The sequence below is a fragment of the Numenius arquata genome, chromosome 16 (genome assembly GCF_964106895.1).
Source record: "Numenius arquata chromosome 16, bNumArq3.hap1.1, whole genome shotgun sequence".
Classification (NCBI taxonomy): domain Eukaryota; kingdom Metazoa; phylum Chordata; class Aves; order Charadriiformes; family Scolopacidae; genus Numenius; species Numenius arquata.
This window is the reverse complement of record NC_133591.1, coordinates 5,613,769-5,630,558: the sequence shown is the minus strand read 5'-3', so window position 1 is coordinate 5,630,558 and position 16,790 is coordinate 5,613,769. Positions and strand designations below refer to the sequence as shown.

The window sequence follows — 16,790 nt, the reverse complement described above, 5'->3', positions numbered from 1 at the left end:
GGGGGTGGTGCAGAGCCCACCCTGTGGGCATCAGCTCCGCGCTCCTGCGCACCCAAACCCAGAGCCAAGCGATTAAAAATAGTTCTTTTTTAAATAACACAACCATTTCCTGAGTACTGTAAGAGTATTCATTTTATGTGTCTTTAAAAAGTTTATATAAAACGTCTACAAAATCCAGGAATATTTATCCATACATTTTACCCAGAAGTACTTAAAATATTAACAAAAGTGGTCCTCTTTACATCAATATTTCTAAACCAAGGAGCTATTCCATAATTTAGAAAACCAAGGGTTACTCATCATCGCTGCAAGTAGAACAAGAAATGCCAATGACAGGCCTTTAGCAAGACACTGGGAATATGGTTCCCCTGCAAAAAAAAAAAAAAAGGAAAAAAAAAGTATTAGCATACAAGAGCTAAATTTTAGTTTAGACAACAACCCAAAGTATATGCATAGCCTGAATAAAATAATGGAGCACAAAGCAAGGAATTAAGATGCTTCATACTTATAAAGCTTCACACTTGGTATAACTTTAGTCCCTGAAGTTGTGCAGATAATACACACAGGCCGTTGCCTCTGTCCATGCGGCTCTCGCAACAGAGTGCAAGTGCCTCGATGCCCTTTGAAAGGCCAGATAGTTAATCTACAGTCTCCCCCAAAACATAATCCAGCACAGTTTTACACAGAGGAAATCTAAAAATTATGTTTTACCAAAATGGCAAATTTTTACTGGAACTCGCGTGAGCTGACTGAAAAACACATAAATGGCAAAGTGGGAAACAAAGTCTCCCTCCACCCTTCGAGGGCGATGACACGCACTGACAAGGCTACAATTACAGTAGGAAATGGTATCAGAATGCTGTCATAAAGTGATTTATTCTCCCTCCAAACTCTACAGGGGAGTGAAAAAGAATCTCTGCCAAACAGATATTCACAACATTTCAATCTTATCCACAAAGTCCACCTAGTAGTTATTTTTTCCACTAGTCTCGCTAAAAAATTAATGTATTATCAAGGAAAAAATTAGACTAACAGAAATTTTAATTCCCTGCTACAAAGCATTCTTTCAGACTAAACTCCACGCAGCTAATTATGTTTCAAAGAAATATGGCCAGTTCACGGCATTCCATGCTGCTTATTGTTTTTACCTGTGTAAAAGCGTGTCAATGGATAAAAAAGTTGTGGCCAGCACACATCCTTTCGATTGCAGTCAAATTCTGTATAATTAATCTGAAATCTGAGGAAAAAAGGAAAACAACAGGTTTGTTAACTACAGGACCAGAACACCAGCACAAGTGGAAAAAACGGAGTGAAAAGGTGTCCAGATTACAGGAAAAAACAAAACCAAACCTCAAGCTTCTTGTTACTCTCTTATGACTTTTTTCTTTAATAACAACAGGAGCCTCCACTCTACTCCATTTTTGACATTTCTAGTCAGATGTGTCTTTTTGTGATGAACGTTTTCAGGCAACAGAGAGTTTGGCAGCCTCACTCACCATCCCTTGTCCACTCAAGTAACCACCACAGAAGCTTGTCTGCTAAAACCAAATGACAGCTTTGCAGGGTGATTTACAGCCCTTCATGTTCTTCTGGGGACATAGCAGAATTGTTACTCAATAAATCTGTGAACCAGGCCTTCCTGCTCCACTAAACCAAAGTAACCTTTTGATCAATGCTATTCACATCTGCTTAACATAATGTGAAATATCCGCGTTTTTAAAGTTACCTTGTCATTGGAATGGGTGGCTGAGCTGGCACTTTAATAAACTGAACAGAAGCAGTGATAGGAAGAAAGCTGGTGCTGTTTTCACAGATAAGCCCGCACTGGAATTGCCATATGACTGTTGAGTAACTGTAAGAACATGCATAACTATTACTTGAGGGCTGTAAACACACATTTAGAGCCTAAACATAACCATGAAAGGACAAACTACACAGTATATTAGGAGGCAGTTAATGATCTCTGGATTTTCAACACCATACAGGGAGAGAACTTGCAAAGTCTGGAAATGTGGTAACATGGAATAGAATCCCATGTATTTGATTGGGATTGACTTGGGAGGGGGAAAAAAAAAAAAAAAGGCATTTACTAAGTAAAAATTGTCTCTTTCAGGAAAGAATAAAGCGTTTACCACAGCTCTCAAGAAGAGCTCTACATTGAGGTAGCCAAAACACAAGACAATGTTATCACTTCCACCACGTGACAAGAAATGAAAACGTTCTTCTGACGGAATGCCCTTCATATGCCAACTACTGGCAGCATCGTAGATTTTATTTAATATTTCAGTGAATTAGAAATATTATCTACAAGATTATCTACTGTTAACCATTATTATTTTTTTAATTATTATTTTCATGTCAGGGGGAAAAAGGCAAACCTGGTTGTGATCAAAGAATTTGGGCTGCAAATACAAACAAAAGGCATGTAAAAAATTAGAAATAACAAAATAACGTTTTTGTTTGTAAAATTTATTCCAGATGTGTTAGGTAAGCAAGTCTCAAAATGAAACATTTATTTGTCAGATAGCCAGAGACACAACTCTCTCTACCTGATCTGCACAGCAAGAATCTCTCGCCAGGGAATCCCTTGTACTGCACCCACATCAGCAAAGATTATGCGAATATTCAGATTTGCAGGAATATCTGGACAAATGCCTTTTAAGTTTCCACTGCTCACATTGGTATCAGAATTAAATGGATCAAGACCTATGGTGGAGAACAGAGTTATTTAAATGGTGGAGAACGTTATATTTTCCATAATTATATTATTGTCATAGTCCAGTAAAATACCAGTAACACACAGGAACACAGTAAAAAATACACATAAAGAAAAGGAGTACTTTATCAACAAAGAACTAAAATAGCAAGCCATATGTGTACTGGCTGACAGTAAAATACATGTTACTGTAGTATCCTTATACATATTGAGTTATATGCGTGTGTGTACATGTATATGGATGGATGGATGGATCCAGACACACAGATCAGTCTCTTTAGGCATTTATAATTACAGTTTGGTTTTATTTTGAGATATTTATCATATGGGCATGCTTATACTATAAACAATAACACAACCTCACTTACGTATAATTTCCACCCAGTCATTTAGATCACTGTAACTTGAATTGTCCCTCTTTCCAACATGAGTAGATTGTATTAATGAATTAAATTTCTCAGTTACGTTTCCTCTGCAAAATAAGAATGTAAAATTACACAAAGAGTAAATCTATACTGTCTGCCACTCTGAGTTGCAATATTATTGTATCATACAGTCAGTTTCCTCTAAAAGTTGTTATAACTCAACAGAAACAAACTTGAACTATTGAATTATCTGCTGAATGGAAGAAACGGCAAAGCATTCCACTCCAACATAATCCTCATTGGAATACACAGAGATCTGAGTGCAACCATTATTATAATTTCCTTTTTTTAAAAAAAAGTGAGACTACCAACCACAGGAAAAAGCTGAAATGCATGCATGACCATTTAAAAAGAATGTAACACTGCCAATAGTAGATACTTGTAGAGAACCATGTGATAAGCAACAAGAGGAATGCAGGGGAAAACAATTCAACCTACGTAGCTCACCTTAAAAGGCTGCAATCTTCGTTAATACCAACTTCTAAAATGCACCCAGAGAATGAATCTAGTCCGAATAAAACTGGTGTAGAAGTTGCCAACGTACATAAACCTCTGCCAGCTATGAAATGAAAATATCTTACTTGAGCTTTCTTATATCATCAACCTTTCGATCTCTAGCTTTCAATTTTGTGCAAAAATATCAAACATTAGAATGCAAATCACCAAGTGGCATAGTTCAAATATAGATACAAGTCCATTCAACTTAGTTTTCCAAGAAAGCATTAGAGGATTACTCACTGACTGGCTACGGAATAGTCTAGAAAAGCAAAAGTTGGAAGAGATTCTTAACTAAAATATGTTTAAAATAAATCATTTTAGCGTTAACTACAGTTGAAGTTGCAGCCTCCCAAGCCAGTACCTGTCTGCCAAATGTTTAGGCTTCCAAAAGTATCAGAAGCATTCATATTTGCAGCTTTCACTGGTTTTCCAACTTGGTAACCTAAACATAGAAGGGTAAATTGTGAACATCGCATAAGAGTCTTTAAACATTAGCATTGTTTGAATAATAAATGTCATCAGTCTTGAAGGAAAGAAACAGACATTTCCATTACAGTAGGAATATATTCACTTTAAATAATCAATATCTATACAACAAAAGCCTAAGAACCAATCACTGCTGTTACAATTTCCAGTTCATTAAGACAGGAAGGTGAGGGCTAGCAACAAAGATGTATGAAAGAGATAATAATGCTAACAATAATGATCTGTACCAAATTTTTTTATTTTCACTTTTAAGAGGCAAAATAAAGCATTAATACCTGGATTCCCAAACAGTTCTGTTGCATTAGTACTCTTTAAACTTTGAAATTTGACTGTGAATCTCTGTGCCAGTATTTCTGGTAAAAGAAAAAAAAAATTACTTTATTTTTAAATAAGGAAATTAGCAAAAAGTATGCTCTATGTAGGATACAAACTTCCATCTCTCATTAGTAACAGAATATTCAAAATACTACAAATTAATGGAAATCAGCCCCATAAATTCTATTTCCAGAGTTCAGGGAAAATTCTCTTTAAGAAGTATTAGTAAGTAAGAGATTCTATCACATAATTTCCACGCTGAAGGAAAAAAATTAAGTCAAAAACTGTAAAAGAAATGTCATGATACCTCCATCACATAAACTTCCGAGGAAGACTGTGACATTTATTCGCTCTATGTTCTTGTCTCTCCAAACGAATGTATAATGTTCTGCAAAAGTTACATTTTGACATAGAACCTCAGGAGCATAAAGGTTTTCTAGCAGAAGAAAAAAAAAGAAAAGCCATAATGAAAAGCACTGCTAATTAGAAAGCTGTGTTACTGTAGCTGAAAATCAACACATTAAAAAAATCTGGCAACATTCTGGAAATTACAACATTCCTCTTTTTGATAATTTATTTTACTGTTTAAGTCTCATCTTATTAGGACACTGTGAGAGTACAATCCCTCAGCTTATCAATATTTTAACATCAGTTCTAGGTCCTTTTGTAGCTAAATCTCTTCTGCAGAACCCAGCATGGGACTTTATATCACCAGCTGATGCACAGCTCTCAGGAATCCTTCTGCTTCTGTCTCCTTCCTCGCAGTGAGCCATCACTGCCCAGAAAAACACATTAGTTTGAATTCCAGTAGTTCCATTTGTGCTGCATTACCCTCCCACTGACTGGGAACTGTTCTGCATCAAATAACTGCTTCATCAGCTGGAAAAGGCCCTTAAAAAGGCATAAGAACTTTCAAAACAGAGACATATACATCTGCTTGCGGTCTGCCCATCCCACTTACATGCTTATCCTGTAGATTTTTTAAAGCGTTCCTTGTCTATGTTTATTTTTTTATTATTATTTTTTCTTCTCAAAAATTACTTGTAATGTAAGCTAAGGACTCAATTTCTTGACAAACTTTTAATGAAGATCAGGTAAATGAAATACTTTCTGCTTTGCAGTAAGCCAAACAGTTTACTTTTGGGGCATTAGATAATATACAAGACCCCTCCTAAGAACCACAGGAAGTGTTTTAGGCATCAAAGTCATCTATTTCTTAGATAGTCTGGGTTAGGTAAGAAACGTTTTTATTAAATGCAAGAGACGTACCACTTTCAGTGATGAATTTTCCCCTGTCAGTGATGGTTCTATAGATGACATTTTGTTGGATGAACTCTGAGAATAAAAAACAAACACTGCAGTAATCCTGCCTAATAAGAGAGGCAGGCATACTGTTTCACAAGGTGCAATCCTTTTTGTTATGAAAAATGAGCAGAAAATTACTTAGAAATTTATAAAAAACCAAGTAGTTTACGTATTTTGAGAGCATAGCTAGTTGTCTTCATGCAGGTAATCATATTATCTCAAACTCCAGAAGGACACTTCATAAGTACATGCTTTTGTAATATAGAAAGCAACTACTTCTCACTAATTCTAAAATGATGATACTGCACCCTTTTGACAGAAAAAGGGCTCTCCAACAGTCTGAAAATAGAAAGTAGGAAAGATGCTGCTCTTTTATGTGCAGCCATAACTGGTACAAGTCACTAGGAACAGGTAAATGTGAAACAAAGGCCAATTCCACTTTTTTTTATATCCTAAATCTTGGGAAATAGCTGGAAGGTCATTAGAAACAGGAATAGAACATTCCCAAATGCTGAAATAGAGCCACCAGGTAATGAAGATATTACATGCAGTAACTATGTCAATGGCACTCTGGATGTTCTGTTCTAGCAGCTCTGAGAAACCTAATCCACATTTCTGTTAGGGTTTATGCAGCGTACCTCCAGTACCGGAGTTTATCCTCACGTCGTGGGGCAGTCCTTCCTTGTAAGATGCTACATTGGTGAGGCATTTGACATCAAAGTTCTGGAGATAAGCTACGGGGGCATTTCCAACACACTGTCCAGCCATGGATTGCTGCAGGTAGTTCAATAGAAATAAGTACGTTGGACCCTTTTCTAGCCTCTTACTTTTAATTTTAAGACTATTTGTTAGTGAAATGCTCCAAGAATGTACTACAGCCATTTGACACTTTGACAAACCAATAATCTGATGTTATCAAAATACCTCAATCTGTAGTAAGAGAGGGGTTAAAATTTTAAAAGCACAGCTTTCAAAACAGTTTCGATGTATAGTATGGCTTCATCCCAATTTGTCAAAATAATTATAACCAACAAATCTCTCTAAAATGCAAAAGGAATTAGAATAAAGTACAACCAGATGACTTATATTCAAAAGGAAAAACAACAATAGTGCTCAGTAATGCAGCAGGCAAACCAAAAAATACAGAAATATGATAAGCCATAAACTATCAATTGGGATGCCAAGCTTGATTTCACTTCTTGAAATAATTAAGCCATTACCACTTAGGGGGATCAGGGGGATAATATTTACTTTTAATAATGATTTTGTGGTGGGTTTAGGGTTTTTTTTGTGAAAAATATATTCCACTATTTCACAACAGCAAATTGCAGAATCTGGTTACCAAGCCTTAAGGAGTGTGATGTAAGGAGAACATCAAACAAACCAAGAGTAACCAAAAGCTCCTAAACACGAAGTGATTACCTGGGGGATGGTAAAATACTCATTTTCTTCTGTCATAATTGGATCTCCTTGTCCATAACCAGTGAAAAGTTTCCCAGGAAAAGTTTGTAAAGAGATCTTAAATGGAGGAACTCTAGGTGTAGAACTGCAAACAAGTTTAAAAATTAAACAATTCTTTGCTCTCTACCTCACACAATTATACATTTCCTTTCATGTCCCATGTTCTTGTGTAGTACCAATGACATTTCTCCATTTGCACTTAAAGTTCATACCCTAAAACTCCAATTTCAAAATAACTTTCATTATAAAAACAGGTTACATTTTTGGTAGCATGCCTAATGCGTGTGTTGAGAAAATACATTTTCTTAAGACTTACACAGAGCCATGATAAAAGTAGCCAAGAAATGGTGTATTGTTAAGAGAAGACTGTACACAAAGGAAGGGAAACCAATCTGGGATATATTCCATTGACTGAGAAGAGCACAGCTGATCAAAAGGTGGGTTTACATCCCCACCAAACACTCCAGTGAAACATGATTCATTGAATAACTGCTTCAAGTCTGGGGTACATTCCTGAAAGGGAAAAGAATGGTCACTTTTTAGCACAGTAATTGCATTACCATAGGCATTATAGCTACATGAAACCAATTTTGTAGAGAGAGGTCCTATTTACTATTAGAAATACTGGAAAATCCAAACAAACCCTGTAGCCCCATCTGGTCTAAAGCATTCAGTACCTCTCTCTCGTCCCAGACAATAGAACAAGCCTAGAAATTTTGATAACACTTAATCAAAGTTTAATATGAAATAAGTACCGAATCACAGCAACAACGAACATCACAAGCCCCAGCTGTCAAATCACAAGGACAAGAGCCCAATGGCTGAAACACCTGGTTTGGGATGATAGTTGCATTTTCTGTAAAAGAATTTAAAACAAACAAAAAAGAAGAAAAGAAAATCAGATTAAACGGACTGGAATACAAATAAATAGACCATGCACATTGCAGTTTATTCTGACTTTTTTTAAGTTTCATCAATGATTATTCAGTACCTCTTATTGCTGCCCAGATCCCAATTTTTATTTTTTTCATATATACAGGAAAAGACCAGCCAAAATGCCTTTTCTTCTTTAGCATAACTAAACACTTGCCTGACACATTTCCTGTAAAAGAGGAGTTGGCATATATTTCAGCTTGAATCAGGAGATGAGCCAACAGCACTGAATCATGGCAAGCTAAAACCTGAAGTGTTTCAACCACACAGAGAGGTGTTGTGCAGCAGTCAGTGGCGTTGGGCAAACACAACTGCAGATTTCTAGTCAAGCTTATAGTCACTCTGGAAGCACTCTGAAAAAATGCAAAATAAAGTTTGACAGTTTTGACAGCTTGTATTAAATTTCTCTTATTTATACCATTCATCAGCTTCTGATAGAGAAGTTTCGCTCTACATCCTAGCACAGGATTTCGCTACTATCAGCTCTACAATACAATGATATTCATCCTATATAAAACCAGACGTTTGTTGAGAGTGGAATGACAAAGGGTTTGCTACCAAAATATGCAAATACAGGGAGGATATGAACTGTACACAGGACGTTTTAAGGCATGCACACAGATTAAGTTACCTCAGAAATGCCATGCACATTTCCAAAGAAAAGAACAACTACCAAAAAGTGAATTTCAGTTTTTACAGCTAACTTCAGCTGAAAAAGAATGACTGCAGAGTTGATAAAACCCCTAAGGAATTCTGTAAAACATAAACATATCACTGAAGGCAAAGCTAATAAATACAGATGTTTTAGAGCTCATGCCCTATAAAAGCACCACTTTTATTTCTGTTAGCTCCTTCCAGCAGATCTGAAACACTCTCAAATGCCACAGCCAGCCAGGAAGTACAGGCAGTTCTGGAGAGGAGGAGGACAAGACAGAACCAGTGTCAAAGCTGCACCTCAGCAAACCCCAGCAAAAGCAACCACAGAAAGAGATATGTCAAGGAAAAAAGGCAAGGGCAAGACATTAAAACTAGGCTGTTAATACATAAATATTTTGCTAGTATTTCCTTAGTCCTTAATATACGGCAGTTCAATCCTTCCCATTTTGAAGAATCAGTATTTTACATACCATACCAGGTGTTACAGTCAAATTCCAATCACCAGCTCTTTTACTTCCACTGCAATTTGCAAGTTGCAATTTTCCTATATCAAAATAAAAATTAAAAAAAGTATTCTGCTGTCATTGAGAAAAGACTAGAAAATTAGAAATACATTTAAACTCCTTTTGTGCCTTCAAGTCGGCGTACCCTCAGGCCCAGCTGACAAGGAGGCCTAATCAACAGAAGCCTTTTGGAGTTCCTATTTCAGTAACATGAAGTGTGTTACTGTTCCTCCAGTAATTTTAGTGGCAGAAAAAATATTCCTAATTCAAACATATTTATTTACATGCTATTTGGGAAAGAAAAATTGAAGTGTTCTTACCTGTCTCTTCGTCTACAGAACTCAAGACTATAGAAAAATTAACTCCTGAAGAATTTCCAAGAAAAAAGGAATTTACTCTGGGCCCTGACATATGGATAAATGAAGGCTGAAAGACTAAAAAAAAAAAGAAAGAAACAAGTCTTAACACACAGAAAAAGTTGACATCTGTAAGACAATATTTAGGTCTTACAGTTGGGCTAGCTTCTTACCTTCCTATACTTCAAGTTGCCACAAATAGCATGAAAATGCCTCACAATGCCTAGGATTGTATTTACATTCTCCCAAAGTGCTAGAGCAGTGGGTTCACCGTAGCTTTCTATACTTAAAGTTTGCATTTGTCAGGATGCGCAGTGAACACACAGCAGTACAACAACATTAAGGCAGGAGAGTGCAGCACTTGCTGGCCCATGCAGATACTACTCAGGTCAGACAACAATATATTTAGCATTTCTTGCTGACTTCAGGTCATGCTTTTTTGTGGTATCAGGGGTGTAGCACTACCCGTGATCCAGTAATTGCAGACTGCCTTCAGCACATGGATGTAGTTTCAAGTTTAGTGCTCCAAGTCAGGAGTTTCACTAGAATTTCCTTTACAGACTTTACCAATGTTGAAGGGTCCAACAGCAGCAGCTCCACGTTCCCCCCTCCTAGTCTCCTCCAGCACCATCGGCTTAGGCCACTAAAGCCCCACGACCTCCCAGCCCCAGGGGACACCCACACCATCCCCCGGGGCCTCCCCTCACGCCCACCCGGGCAGCCCCACCGTTCTCCAGTCAGGGAAGGTCCCGCCGCAGACCGACCCCCTCTTCCCCTCACCCCCGGCCGCCCTTTCAGCCCCCTTCCCTCAGCCGCCTCGCCCCCCGGAGGCCGCCTTTTATGGCGGCCCCTGACGCCCTCCACCCACCGGGGTGCCAAGCCCGCTGGCCGGGGCAAGGTGCCGCCAGCAGCAGCAGCAGCGCCCCGAGGAAAGCCGCCGCCATTGCGTCTAAGGAGGGCCGCGCCGCGGAGCCGGCTGCCGCCCGGCCGCCATCTTGGGCGCCAGCGCGGCGCCATGGCAACGGGAAGGGGCGGGAAGCGCTGGCGGCGGCGCGGCTCCCTGACGGGGGAAGAGGCCCAGGGACGGCAGGGGACCACCGGCGGGCGGCCACACAGCCCAGCGGTGCCGCCTCACATCCCCCTTCGCCCGGGAGCGACCGCACGGCCGAAAGCGGGATCAACCAAGGCAGCCCCGATCAAGTCCGACCCTCATCTCCCCACCTCACTCCACACAGGCCGCCGCCTCCTCCCTCAGGCACTGCATCCTCGGGCAGGTAGTGCTGTTACACTTTCACACAATAAAATCGCAGTAAAGCCGTGTAGCTCAGCCCTAAAAACATCTCTTATTACAGCAATACCTAACCACATTTTGAAAAAGCTTTTATTAACAAACGTTGTATACAAAGTAAATTATCAATACAGCCTTCAAACAAAATGGCTTTTGGCAACCCAACCAGCCAGTAAAAAACTGGCACTTATTACAACTGTTACATGGACAAAAACCTGATGCAATTATCAAGACATGACATAAATTCCTGTATATGCCTTGGGATAAAAAAAAAAATAAATTGTCTTTTTCTATGTGGGAAACAATTACTCTCTGTATTCAGACATCAGTAACACCAGTCACTAGCAACAGATAAAAACACCAAATTATACAGTAACCTTTTAAAAGTGGGAGATTATTTTTTTTGTTTGTTTGAACCAAAGCTATGTTCAGAAGTACACAGCATACCCTGACATAAAAAACACCAACCCAAAAGCACGTGTGCCTGCCGTCATATTACATAGAATTATTTTTTTCATTTCAAAATACAACCTTAAAGACTAACCAGCTAGTTCGCATTTATTGAAGTTATTTTAAACAAAGGCAGACCTTTTTATTCATGAATGAAGAGATACCCAATTGAGAAAGAAATACCATACAGACAGTACACTCAAAGGAATATGAATACAGGTGAGTGCACATTCAGGGGGACTAGCACTTTTTTAAAAAATAAAAAAGTGGGTTCTAAGCCATCTTGAAAATATTGGCTCAGTTTTTTTTTTTTCAAACTGATGCTGTTTCAGTCCAAAAATTGCTAGCAAAAGCTAGCAAGAAGTTGAAGTCCCTGAATAACAGTGCTGCAGTTCTGATCCTACACACCAGAAATGGTCATTCTTACTTTTACACCAGCATTATAAAAAGAATCAGAGCTTTCTTGTCTTTGAAAATAACTTGGAAGTGTGAAACTTTGCAGTGCCCAAAACAGCTGCTTCACAGCATCTGTCTCTTAACAGGCTGTAACTTCTGGAACAGCACAGGCTACACGGTAATACAGTGATTTGTTACTTAAAGGGCTACGTAGAAAACATAGGATTTAAATATTTATCCCTTAAGAAACAAGTAGTAACACTGTTACAGTTCTCTTTCATAGCCAATAAAAAGTGCCATCAATTTCTCAAATATATCCTATTTCATGGAATTACTGGAGGAGGTATGACCTATTTACATAAAGTTACACAGCTAACTTTAATTTCTTCTTCTTAGCTTTCATGACAGGTGGCAACGATATTTTGAAAGCAGTCCTGAAACAACATTAAAAAGGAACTGTCAGATACACTCAACATACACCCCACACCCACCCTTGAACCAAGAAGAAGAAACACTTACTCGCATGTGCTACAAATAGGACTGAAGTTGCAGAATACTGGGAAAAAAAAGAATCGGCTTTCACTAAAACAGTTCATTTGAACTTAAGAAATGAGATTCTTAAATATGTATAAACTTACTTGACAAGCACACAGAGCACACATAACCAATTTCAATGAGATTTCGGTGACAGAAGCATGCAGCTCTGTAGTCAACGTGAATAGGAGGCGGAAGGACAAGCTGGGACCTCTGCTCTTGATCGGGGAGAAATACCCACTGCGTGAGTAGACAAAAAATATTTCGCAAATTAGAATGGTACTGCTGTGTCACCTTGTCAATGAAGTCAGTAAGAATTCACGTCTGACAGAGAAAAAACACTGAAGTGTTTTTTTAAATGACTTACCAACAAATACTGCAGAAGGGATGGCATGTGGGGCACTTTCAAATATATGCCACCCGTAATGTCACAAGCCTGGAAAGCAGAGAGCGTGATCAGCTTGTTATGGTTTATGAAATTAACATATATTAATGGATATTTAAAACATGGATATTTAAAACATCCACATACTGCTCAAGGCCTGTATGTTGGAACCCACTCTTGAAATAAAGGCAAAAACAGAGCTTAAGAACATGGCAAACCATATAGCATGAAGTATCTACAAATAAACGTAAACAGCAAATAAGAATAGAAAGTCTGTACCTGTTGTAGAAGACCTGAATCAGAGTCCAAGACACAGGCATCAATCAAAATACTCTGCAAGAGATGAAACACATGAAAAACAAATTCAGCTAGAACCAATGCAGCCTCATCAGTGCTATTGTCATGATCTGTTTCTGCTATAAATACACTCCATATATAAATGTACGTGCTTTTGCAGCTGCAGGGGCACCACAGCCATAGGGAAGCTCTTTCACTTGATCAGAACACAAATCCAAATTTCCAGCACCTCCCTTCTAACACATGGTAATAAAAGAACTATCATCAAAGGTAACTTTGTACACATTACCCACAAGGAGGGACCAAAGGCTACTATCTGTACTTCTATACTAATCTTTAATTCATCTAGCAAACCATTTATGTTAAGATTTAGTGATATGGATCTGGGTTGGTTTGTTGTGGCTTTTTTTTTTTTTTAAAACTTGGTTACCACCTTTCACCCTGGCCATGACAGGCTTCACTTCAAGGAGTCTTTAACTAGATCATAAGAGAAATGAACAATCTTGTCGTCTTTGCACATTAATAAAAGATAATATCTATAAAAACAAAATGCCAGCTTCACCTGTTTCTGTGCTGCAAAGATCACATTCATGAAATTCATATATTGCAATGCACTGTCTTCTGCAGCTTTTATGACCTAAATAAAGCAATTCAGACTTGTTATTTACATAATATCACCAGACTTCAAAACTAAAAGAAACGTGACAGCAAAAGTTCTTACCAAAATCCTTGATTTCATTTCTTGATTGGCTATGTATTGAAAAGAAAAAGAAATACATGAGTACGTTGCTTCTATCAATCACCTGTAGTTTTGCCCTTGAAATTCTGTAGCATCTAGCATCTCAGACGTTAGATATCTAACATCTCAGTTAAAATATGCACATGAACTGTGTCCCAGTGGCATAGAGAGCAGCAGGAATATTTGGCAAGTATCTGTAGACTAATTCAGACTTGTTGTGAAAGTAGACCCGTTTAATTTATTGTCCAAAAGCAGTTAGATGTTAATCAGGAAAGAAGTGTTCAACGTTGTTAATTACCAGCTCACTGCTTGAAACACGTATCTCAAGTTATATGGTATTTCTCATTGATTAAAGTGATCCGAAATATATAGTTGATTCTAGTCCAATCTGCTCCTTGCAAAATTATTTGCACAAATAGCACTTTTCCCAATTATAGAAGTCACAAAAGGAAGACCAAAACTGAGTAAGGAATTCAACTATCAGCACAGCTCTGCAGGTGGACCCTTTGGAGGAGGATCTGTGCATTTTGTGACTTTGAAAAAGTTCCTCTCAACCTCCAGCTACCCTAAAGAGATTCCACTCTCAGTTTTACTCTTTTCACTTGCATGCAACAGAAAATCAGGATAATAATGCAGACTAATGATCAAGTCCTTCACTTCACCCAGACCTAATTTAAACTGAGCAACTTTAAATGATTGGGATAAACCTGTACCTATTATTGCCAATTTTGGAAATGGCCATGTGTCAAAACATACGCGTATTTGTTTGTACATAAATATGCATTTATATCTGTTATTCTGATTCAAACATTTATGTAGGTGCTCAGAACAGAGGGGGTGTTACCTTTTACCTCTTTGCTCATCTTGTTGATATCTACATTAGCTGACATTAAGGAATCTACATTCCGCTCTTGGAAATAACTCGTATCCATACCATGCATTCAGCACCTCACCCAACACACATCTTAATACACCACCACGGTTATTAGGCAAACATTTCAGTTTTGAGAATTATGACAGAACAGGAATAGTAAAACCTATATTGAAACATAATTAATATTATAAGAAACAGTCTTAAAAATACATAAAGGCTTTGAAGATTCTGTGATCAAAAGGATACAACAAAGTGCCTTAGCAAGTGATCCTGCTAAAAGAGTTTCTGTTTGCTGGCCCTTCATGTCAGCTGCAATACAAGAAAAGTTGCAAAAGTTACTTTTATATATAAAAGCTGGAGCTGACCATAACAAGCACTACAAGTTTTACCTTTGCAAAAAGCATTAATGCAGACGCCTGAAATGTCAAGCACAACAAACTAATCTACTTTAAAAATATTAAAATTCACATGATCAAAATTAAGGAAATTCCTACAACGCCTTAACAGTTCGAGTGTTTTGCAATTCTGTATATTAAGCCACAAATTTTTTCTTTTCCTTACTTTTTGTCATGAGGTCTTTAATCTCTTCTGCAATTGCATCATTTATGGCTGTTAACAATTCGTATTTTCCATCCTTGCTGCCAGAGCAATTGGATTCCACGGAGCTACTGCCATCTCCAAAGAGATCTGCAACAGCCCAACGCTTCCCAGGGTACAAGAAACGGCTGAAACAGAAGAAAGACAAAGGATTCATGCTTTGCCTTTAACTTTGTAAGAAAAAATGCCATACACTAATCAGCTGTACATAGAAATACTCTGAAGTATAATTTCAAATAATTTTAATCCTTTAGAAATTAAAGAGACTATATAAGGCAGGCAATCCTCAAATCCAAAATGAAGCAAAGCCCGCATTCGCCTCCCCTCTTTCAAGACACGTTTTAAGAGAACTGGCCAACAGGTACCACACCTGTGCTTAAGGGTATATCCTGAGACTCACAAGTGTCTGGGGAAAAACTATGCACTAAACAGGAAACTTCTGCCACTTGCATTGTCCCGCTCGCTGCATCTCTACCATCCCCTCTCTCCATATATTTTTAAGTTAAAGTCTATCTAAATCTTCCTTCTGTCTTACAAGCCTTTTTGTCGCTTCGTGTCATACGCTGTCAGATCATTTCTCTCCTACACAGTTTTAGTTCATTTCTGTTCTTAAGACGACACTATGTTACACATTTTAAACCTGGCTTCAGTTATATACTTCAATCCAAGAAATCAGGTGATAGATACAGGAAAGTGCACTTTAAACCTTTACACAATTTAGAAGCAACTATACCTTTCTTGCGTGTGACTTGCTATTACAGCGAGCTTGTTAGTACGATTCATAAATAAGTGCGAATTTCCCAGTACCATCACTGCATCCATGCATTTTGATAGAGTGAACTGCTGGGAAAAAAGAATAAAGTAGATATAGCACCATAACATTTACAGTTAAGTAATTCAGAAGAAATCCCTCAAGTAACTGCAATTAAAGAACTCGAGTTTTAAGATGTCGAAAGAACTTCCTTTCTTAATGGGGAGCATTTAGGAAAAAAGCCTTGAAAAATACACAACGCTGAGTCGCTATTTTTAAGAGAGTATTCTAAAATTCATTATAATCGCTTTCACAATTTTAGCATAGCTCAGAAATCAAAAGCTAATCCCATCTGTTGCCTAAAGATTTAAAAAAACTAAATTATTTCCTTCAGAAAGCTCCATCAGAAGTACCAACGCCCAGAGGATGTACCTCAGCTTCTCCTTGTGCCTTCTTCCCCCACCAGATCGGGTTGGTGTCGATGATGATGACCAGCAGGCTCAGCTCGTCATCTGAAAAAGCCACAACACGCCAGGGTCACCTCAGGCCCCCCGCGAGGGCCGACCAGCACCGGCTGAAGGCCCCCGAGCAGAGGGGCTCGCCCGGGACCGCTGGCAGCTCGGCAGAGCCGGGCAGATCCCAGCCCGCGGCGGGGACACAGGAAACCGACCACCGCAGCGGCCGAGGGCCGAAGCCCGCCGGACACCGGCGGCGGCTGCTCCCTCCCCCGCCGCCTCACCCGCGCTCATTGCACCGGCCAGAGGTGCCGGCCGCTCCCGGCGCCTGAAAATGACGCTAAGTCACGGCGCTACGTCATCCAGGCG

General features: G+C 38.8%; 2 protein-coding genes across 5 annotated transcripts; both read right to left on the bottom strand.

Moving 5' to 3' along the window:
- Positions 1–115: 115 nt before the first annotated feature.
- Positions 116–10,682, bottom strand: TCTN2 (tectonic family member 2). Its single transcript, XM_074159765.1, has 18 exons — positions 10,524–10,682; positions 9,620–9,733; positions 9,267–9,340; positions 8,297–8,492; positions 7,962–8,062; positions 7,523–7,719; positions 7,168–7,291; positions 6,384–6,519; positions 5,710–5,775; positions 4,748–4,876; positions 4,401–4,478; positions 4,001–4,081; positions 3,589–3,700; positions 3,085–3,188; positions 2,550–2,706; positions 1,727–1,852; positions 1,149–1,237; positions 116–368 (listed from the first exon to the last, which is right to left on the bottom strand). The coding sequence occupies exons 1-18, from the start codon at positions 10,597–10,599 to the stop codon at positions 253–255; spliced, it is 2,076 nt and encodes a 691-aa protein (XP_074015866.1). The 5' UTR covers positions 10,600–10,682; the 3' UTR covers positions 116–252.
- Positions 10,683–11,018: 336 nt separating this feature from the next.
- Positions 11,019–16,768, bottom strand: GTF2H3 (general transcription factor IIH subunit 3). Of its 4 annotated transcripts, none has more exons than XM_074159466.1 (12): positions 16,399–16,768; positions 15,949–16,055; positions 15,180–15,343; positions 14,865–14,927; positions 14,589–14,618; positions 13,727–13,755; positions 13,568–13,642; positions 12,988–13,041; positions 12,691–12,759; positions 12,428–12,563; positions 12,309–12,345; positions 11,019–12,223 (listed from the first exon to the last, which is right to left on the bottom strand). In XM_074159466.1, the coding sequence occupies exons 2-12, from the start codon at positions 16,035–16,037 to the stop codon at positions 12,154–12,156; spliced, it is 816 nt and encodes a 271-aa protein (XP_074015567.1). In that variant the 5' UTR covers positions 16,038–16,055; positions 16,399–16,768; the 3' UTR covers positions 11,019–12,153. The 4 variants fall into 4 exon arrangements, with proteins under 4 accessions (XP_074015567.1, XP_074015568.1, XP_074015570.1 ...); XM_074159467.1 differs by having other exon boundaries at positions 14,589–14,627; positions 15,949–16,058; positions 16,399–16,476; XM_074159469.1 differs by having other exon boundaries at positions 15,949–16,058; positions 16,399–16,476.
- Positions 16,769–16,790: the final 22 nt, after the last annotated feature.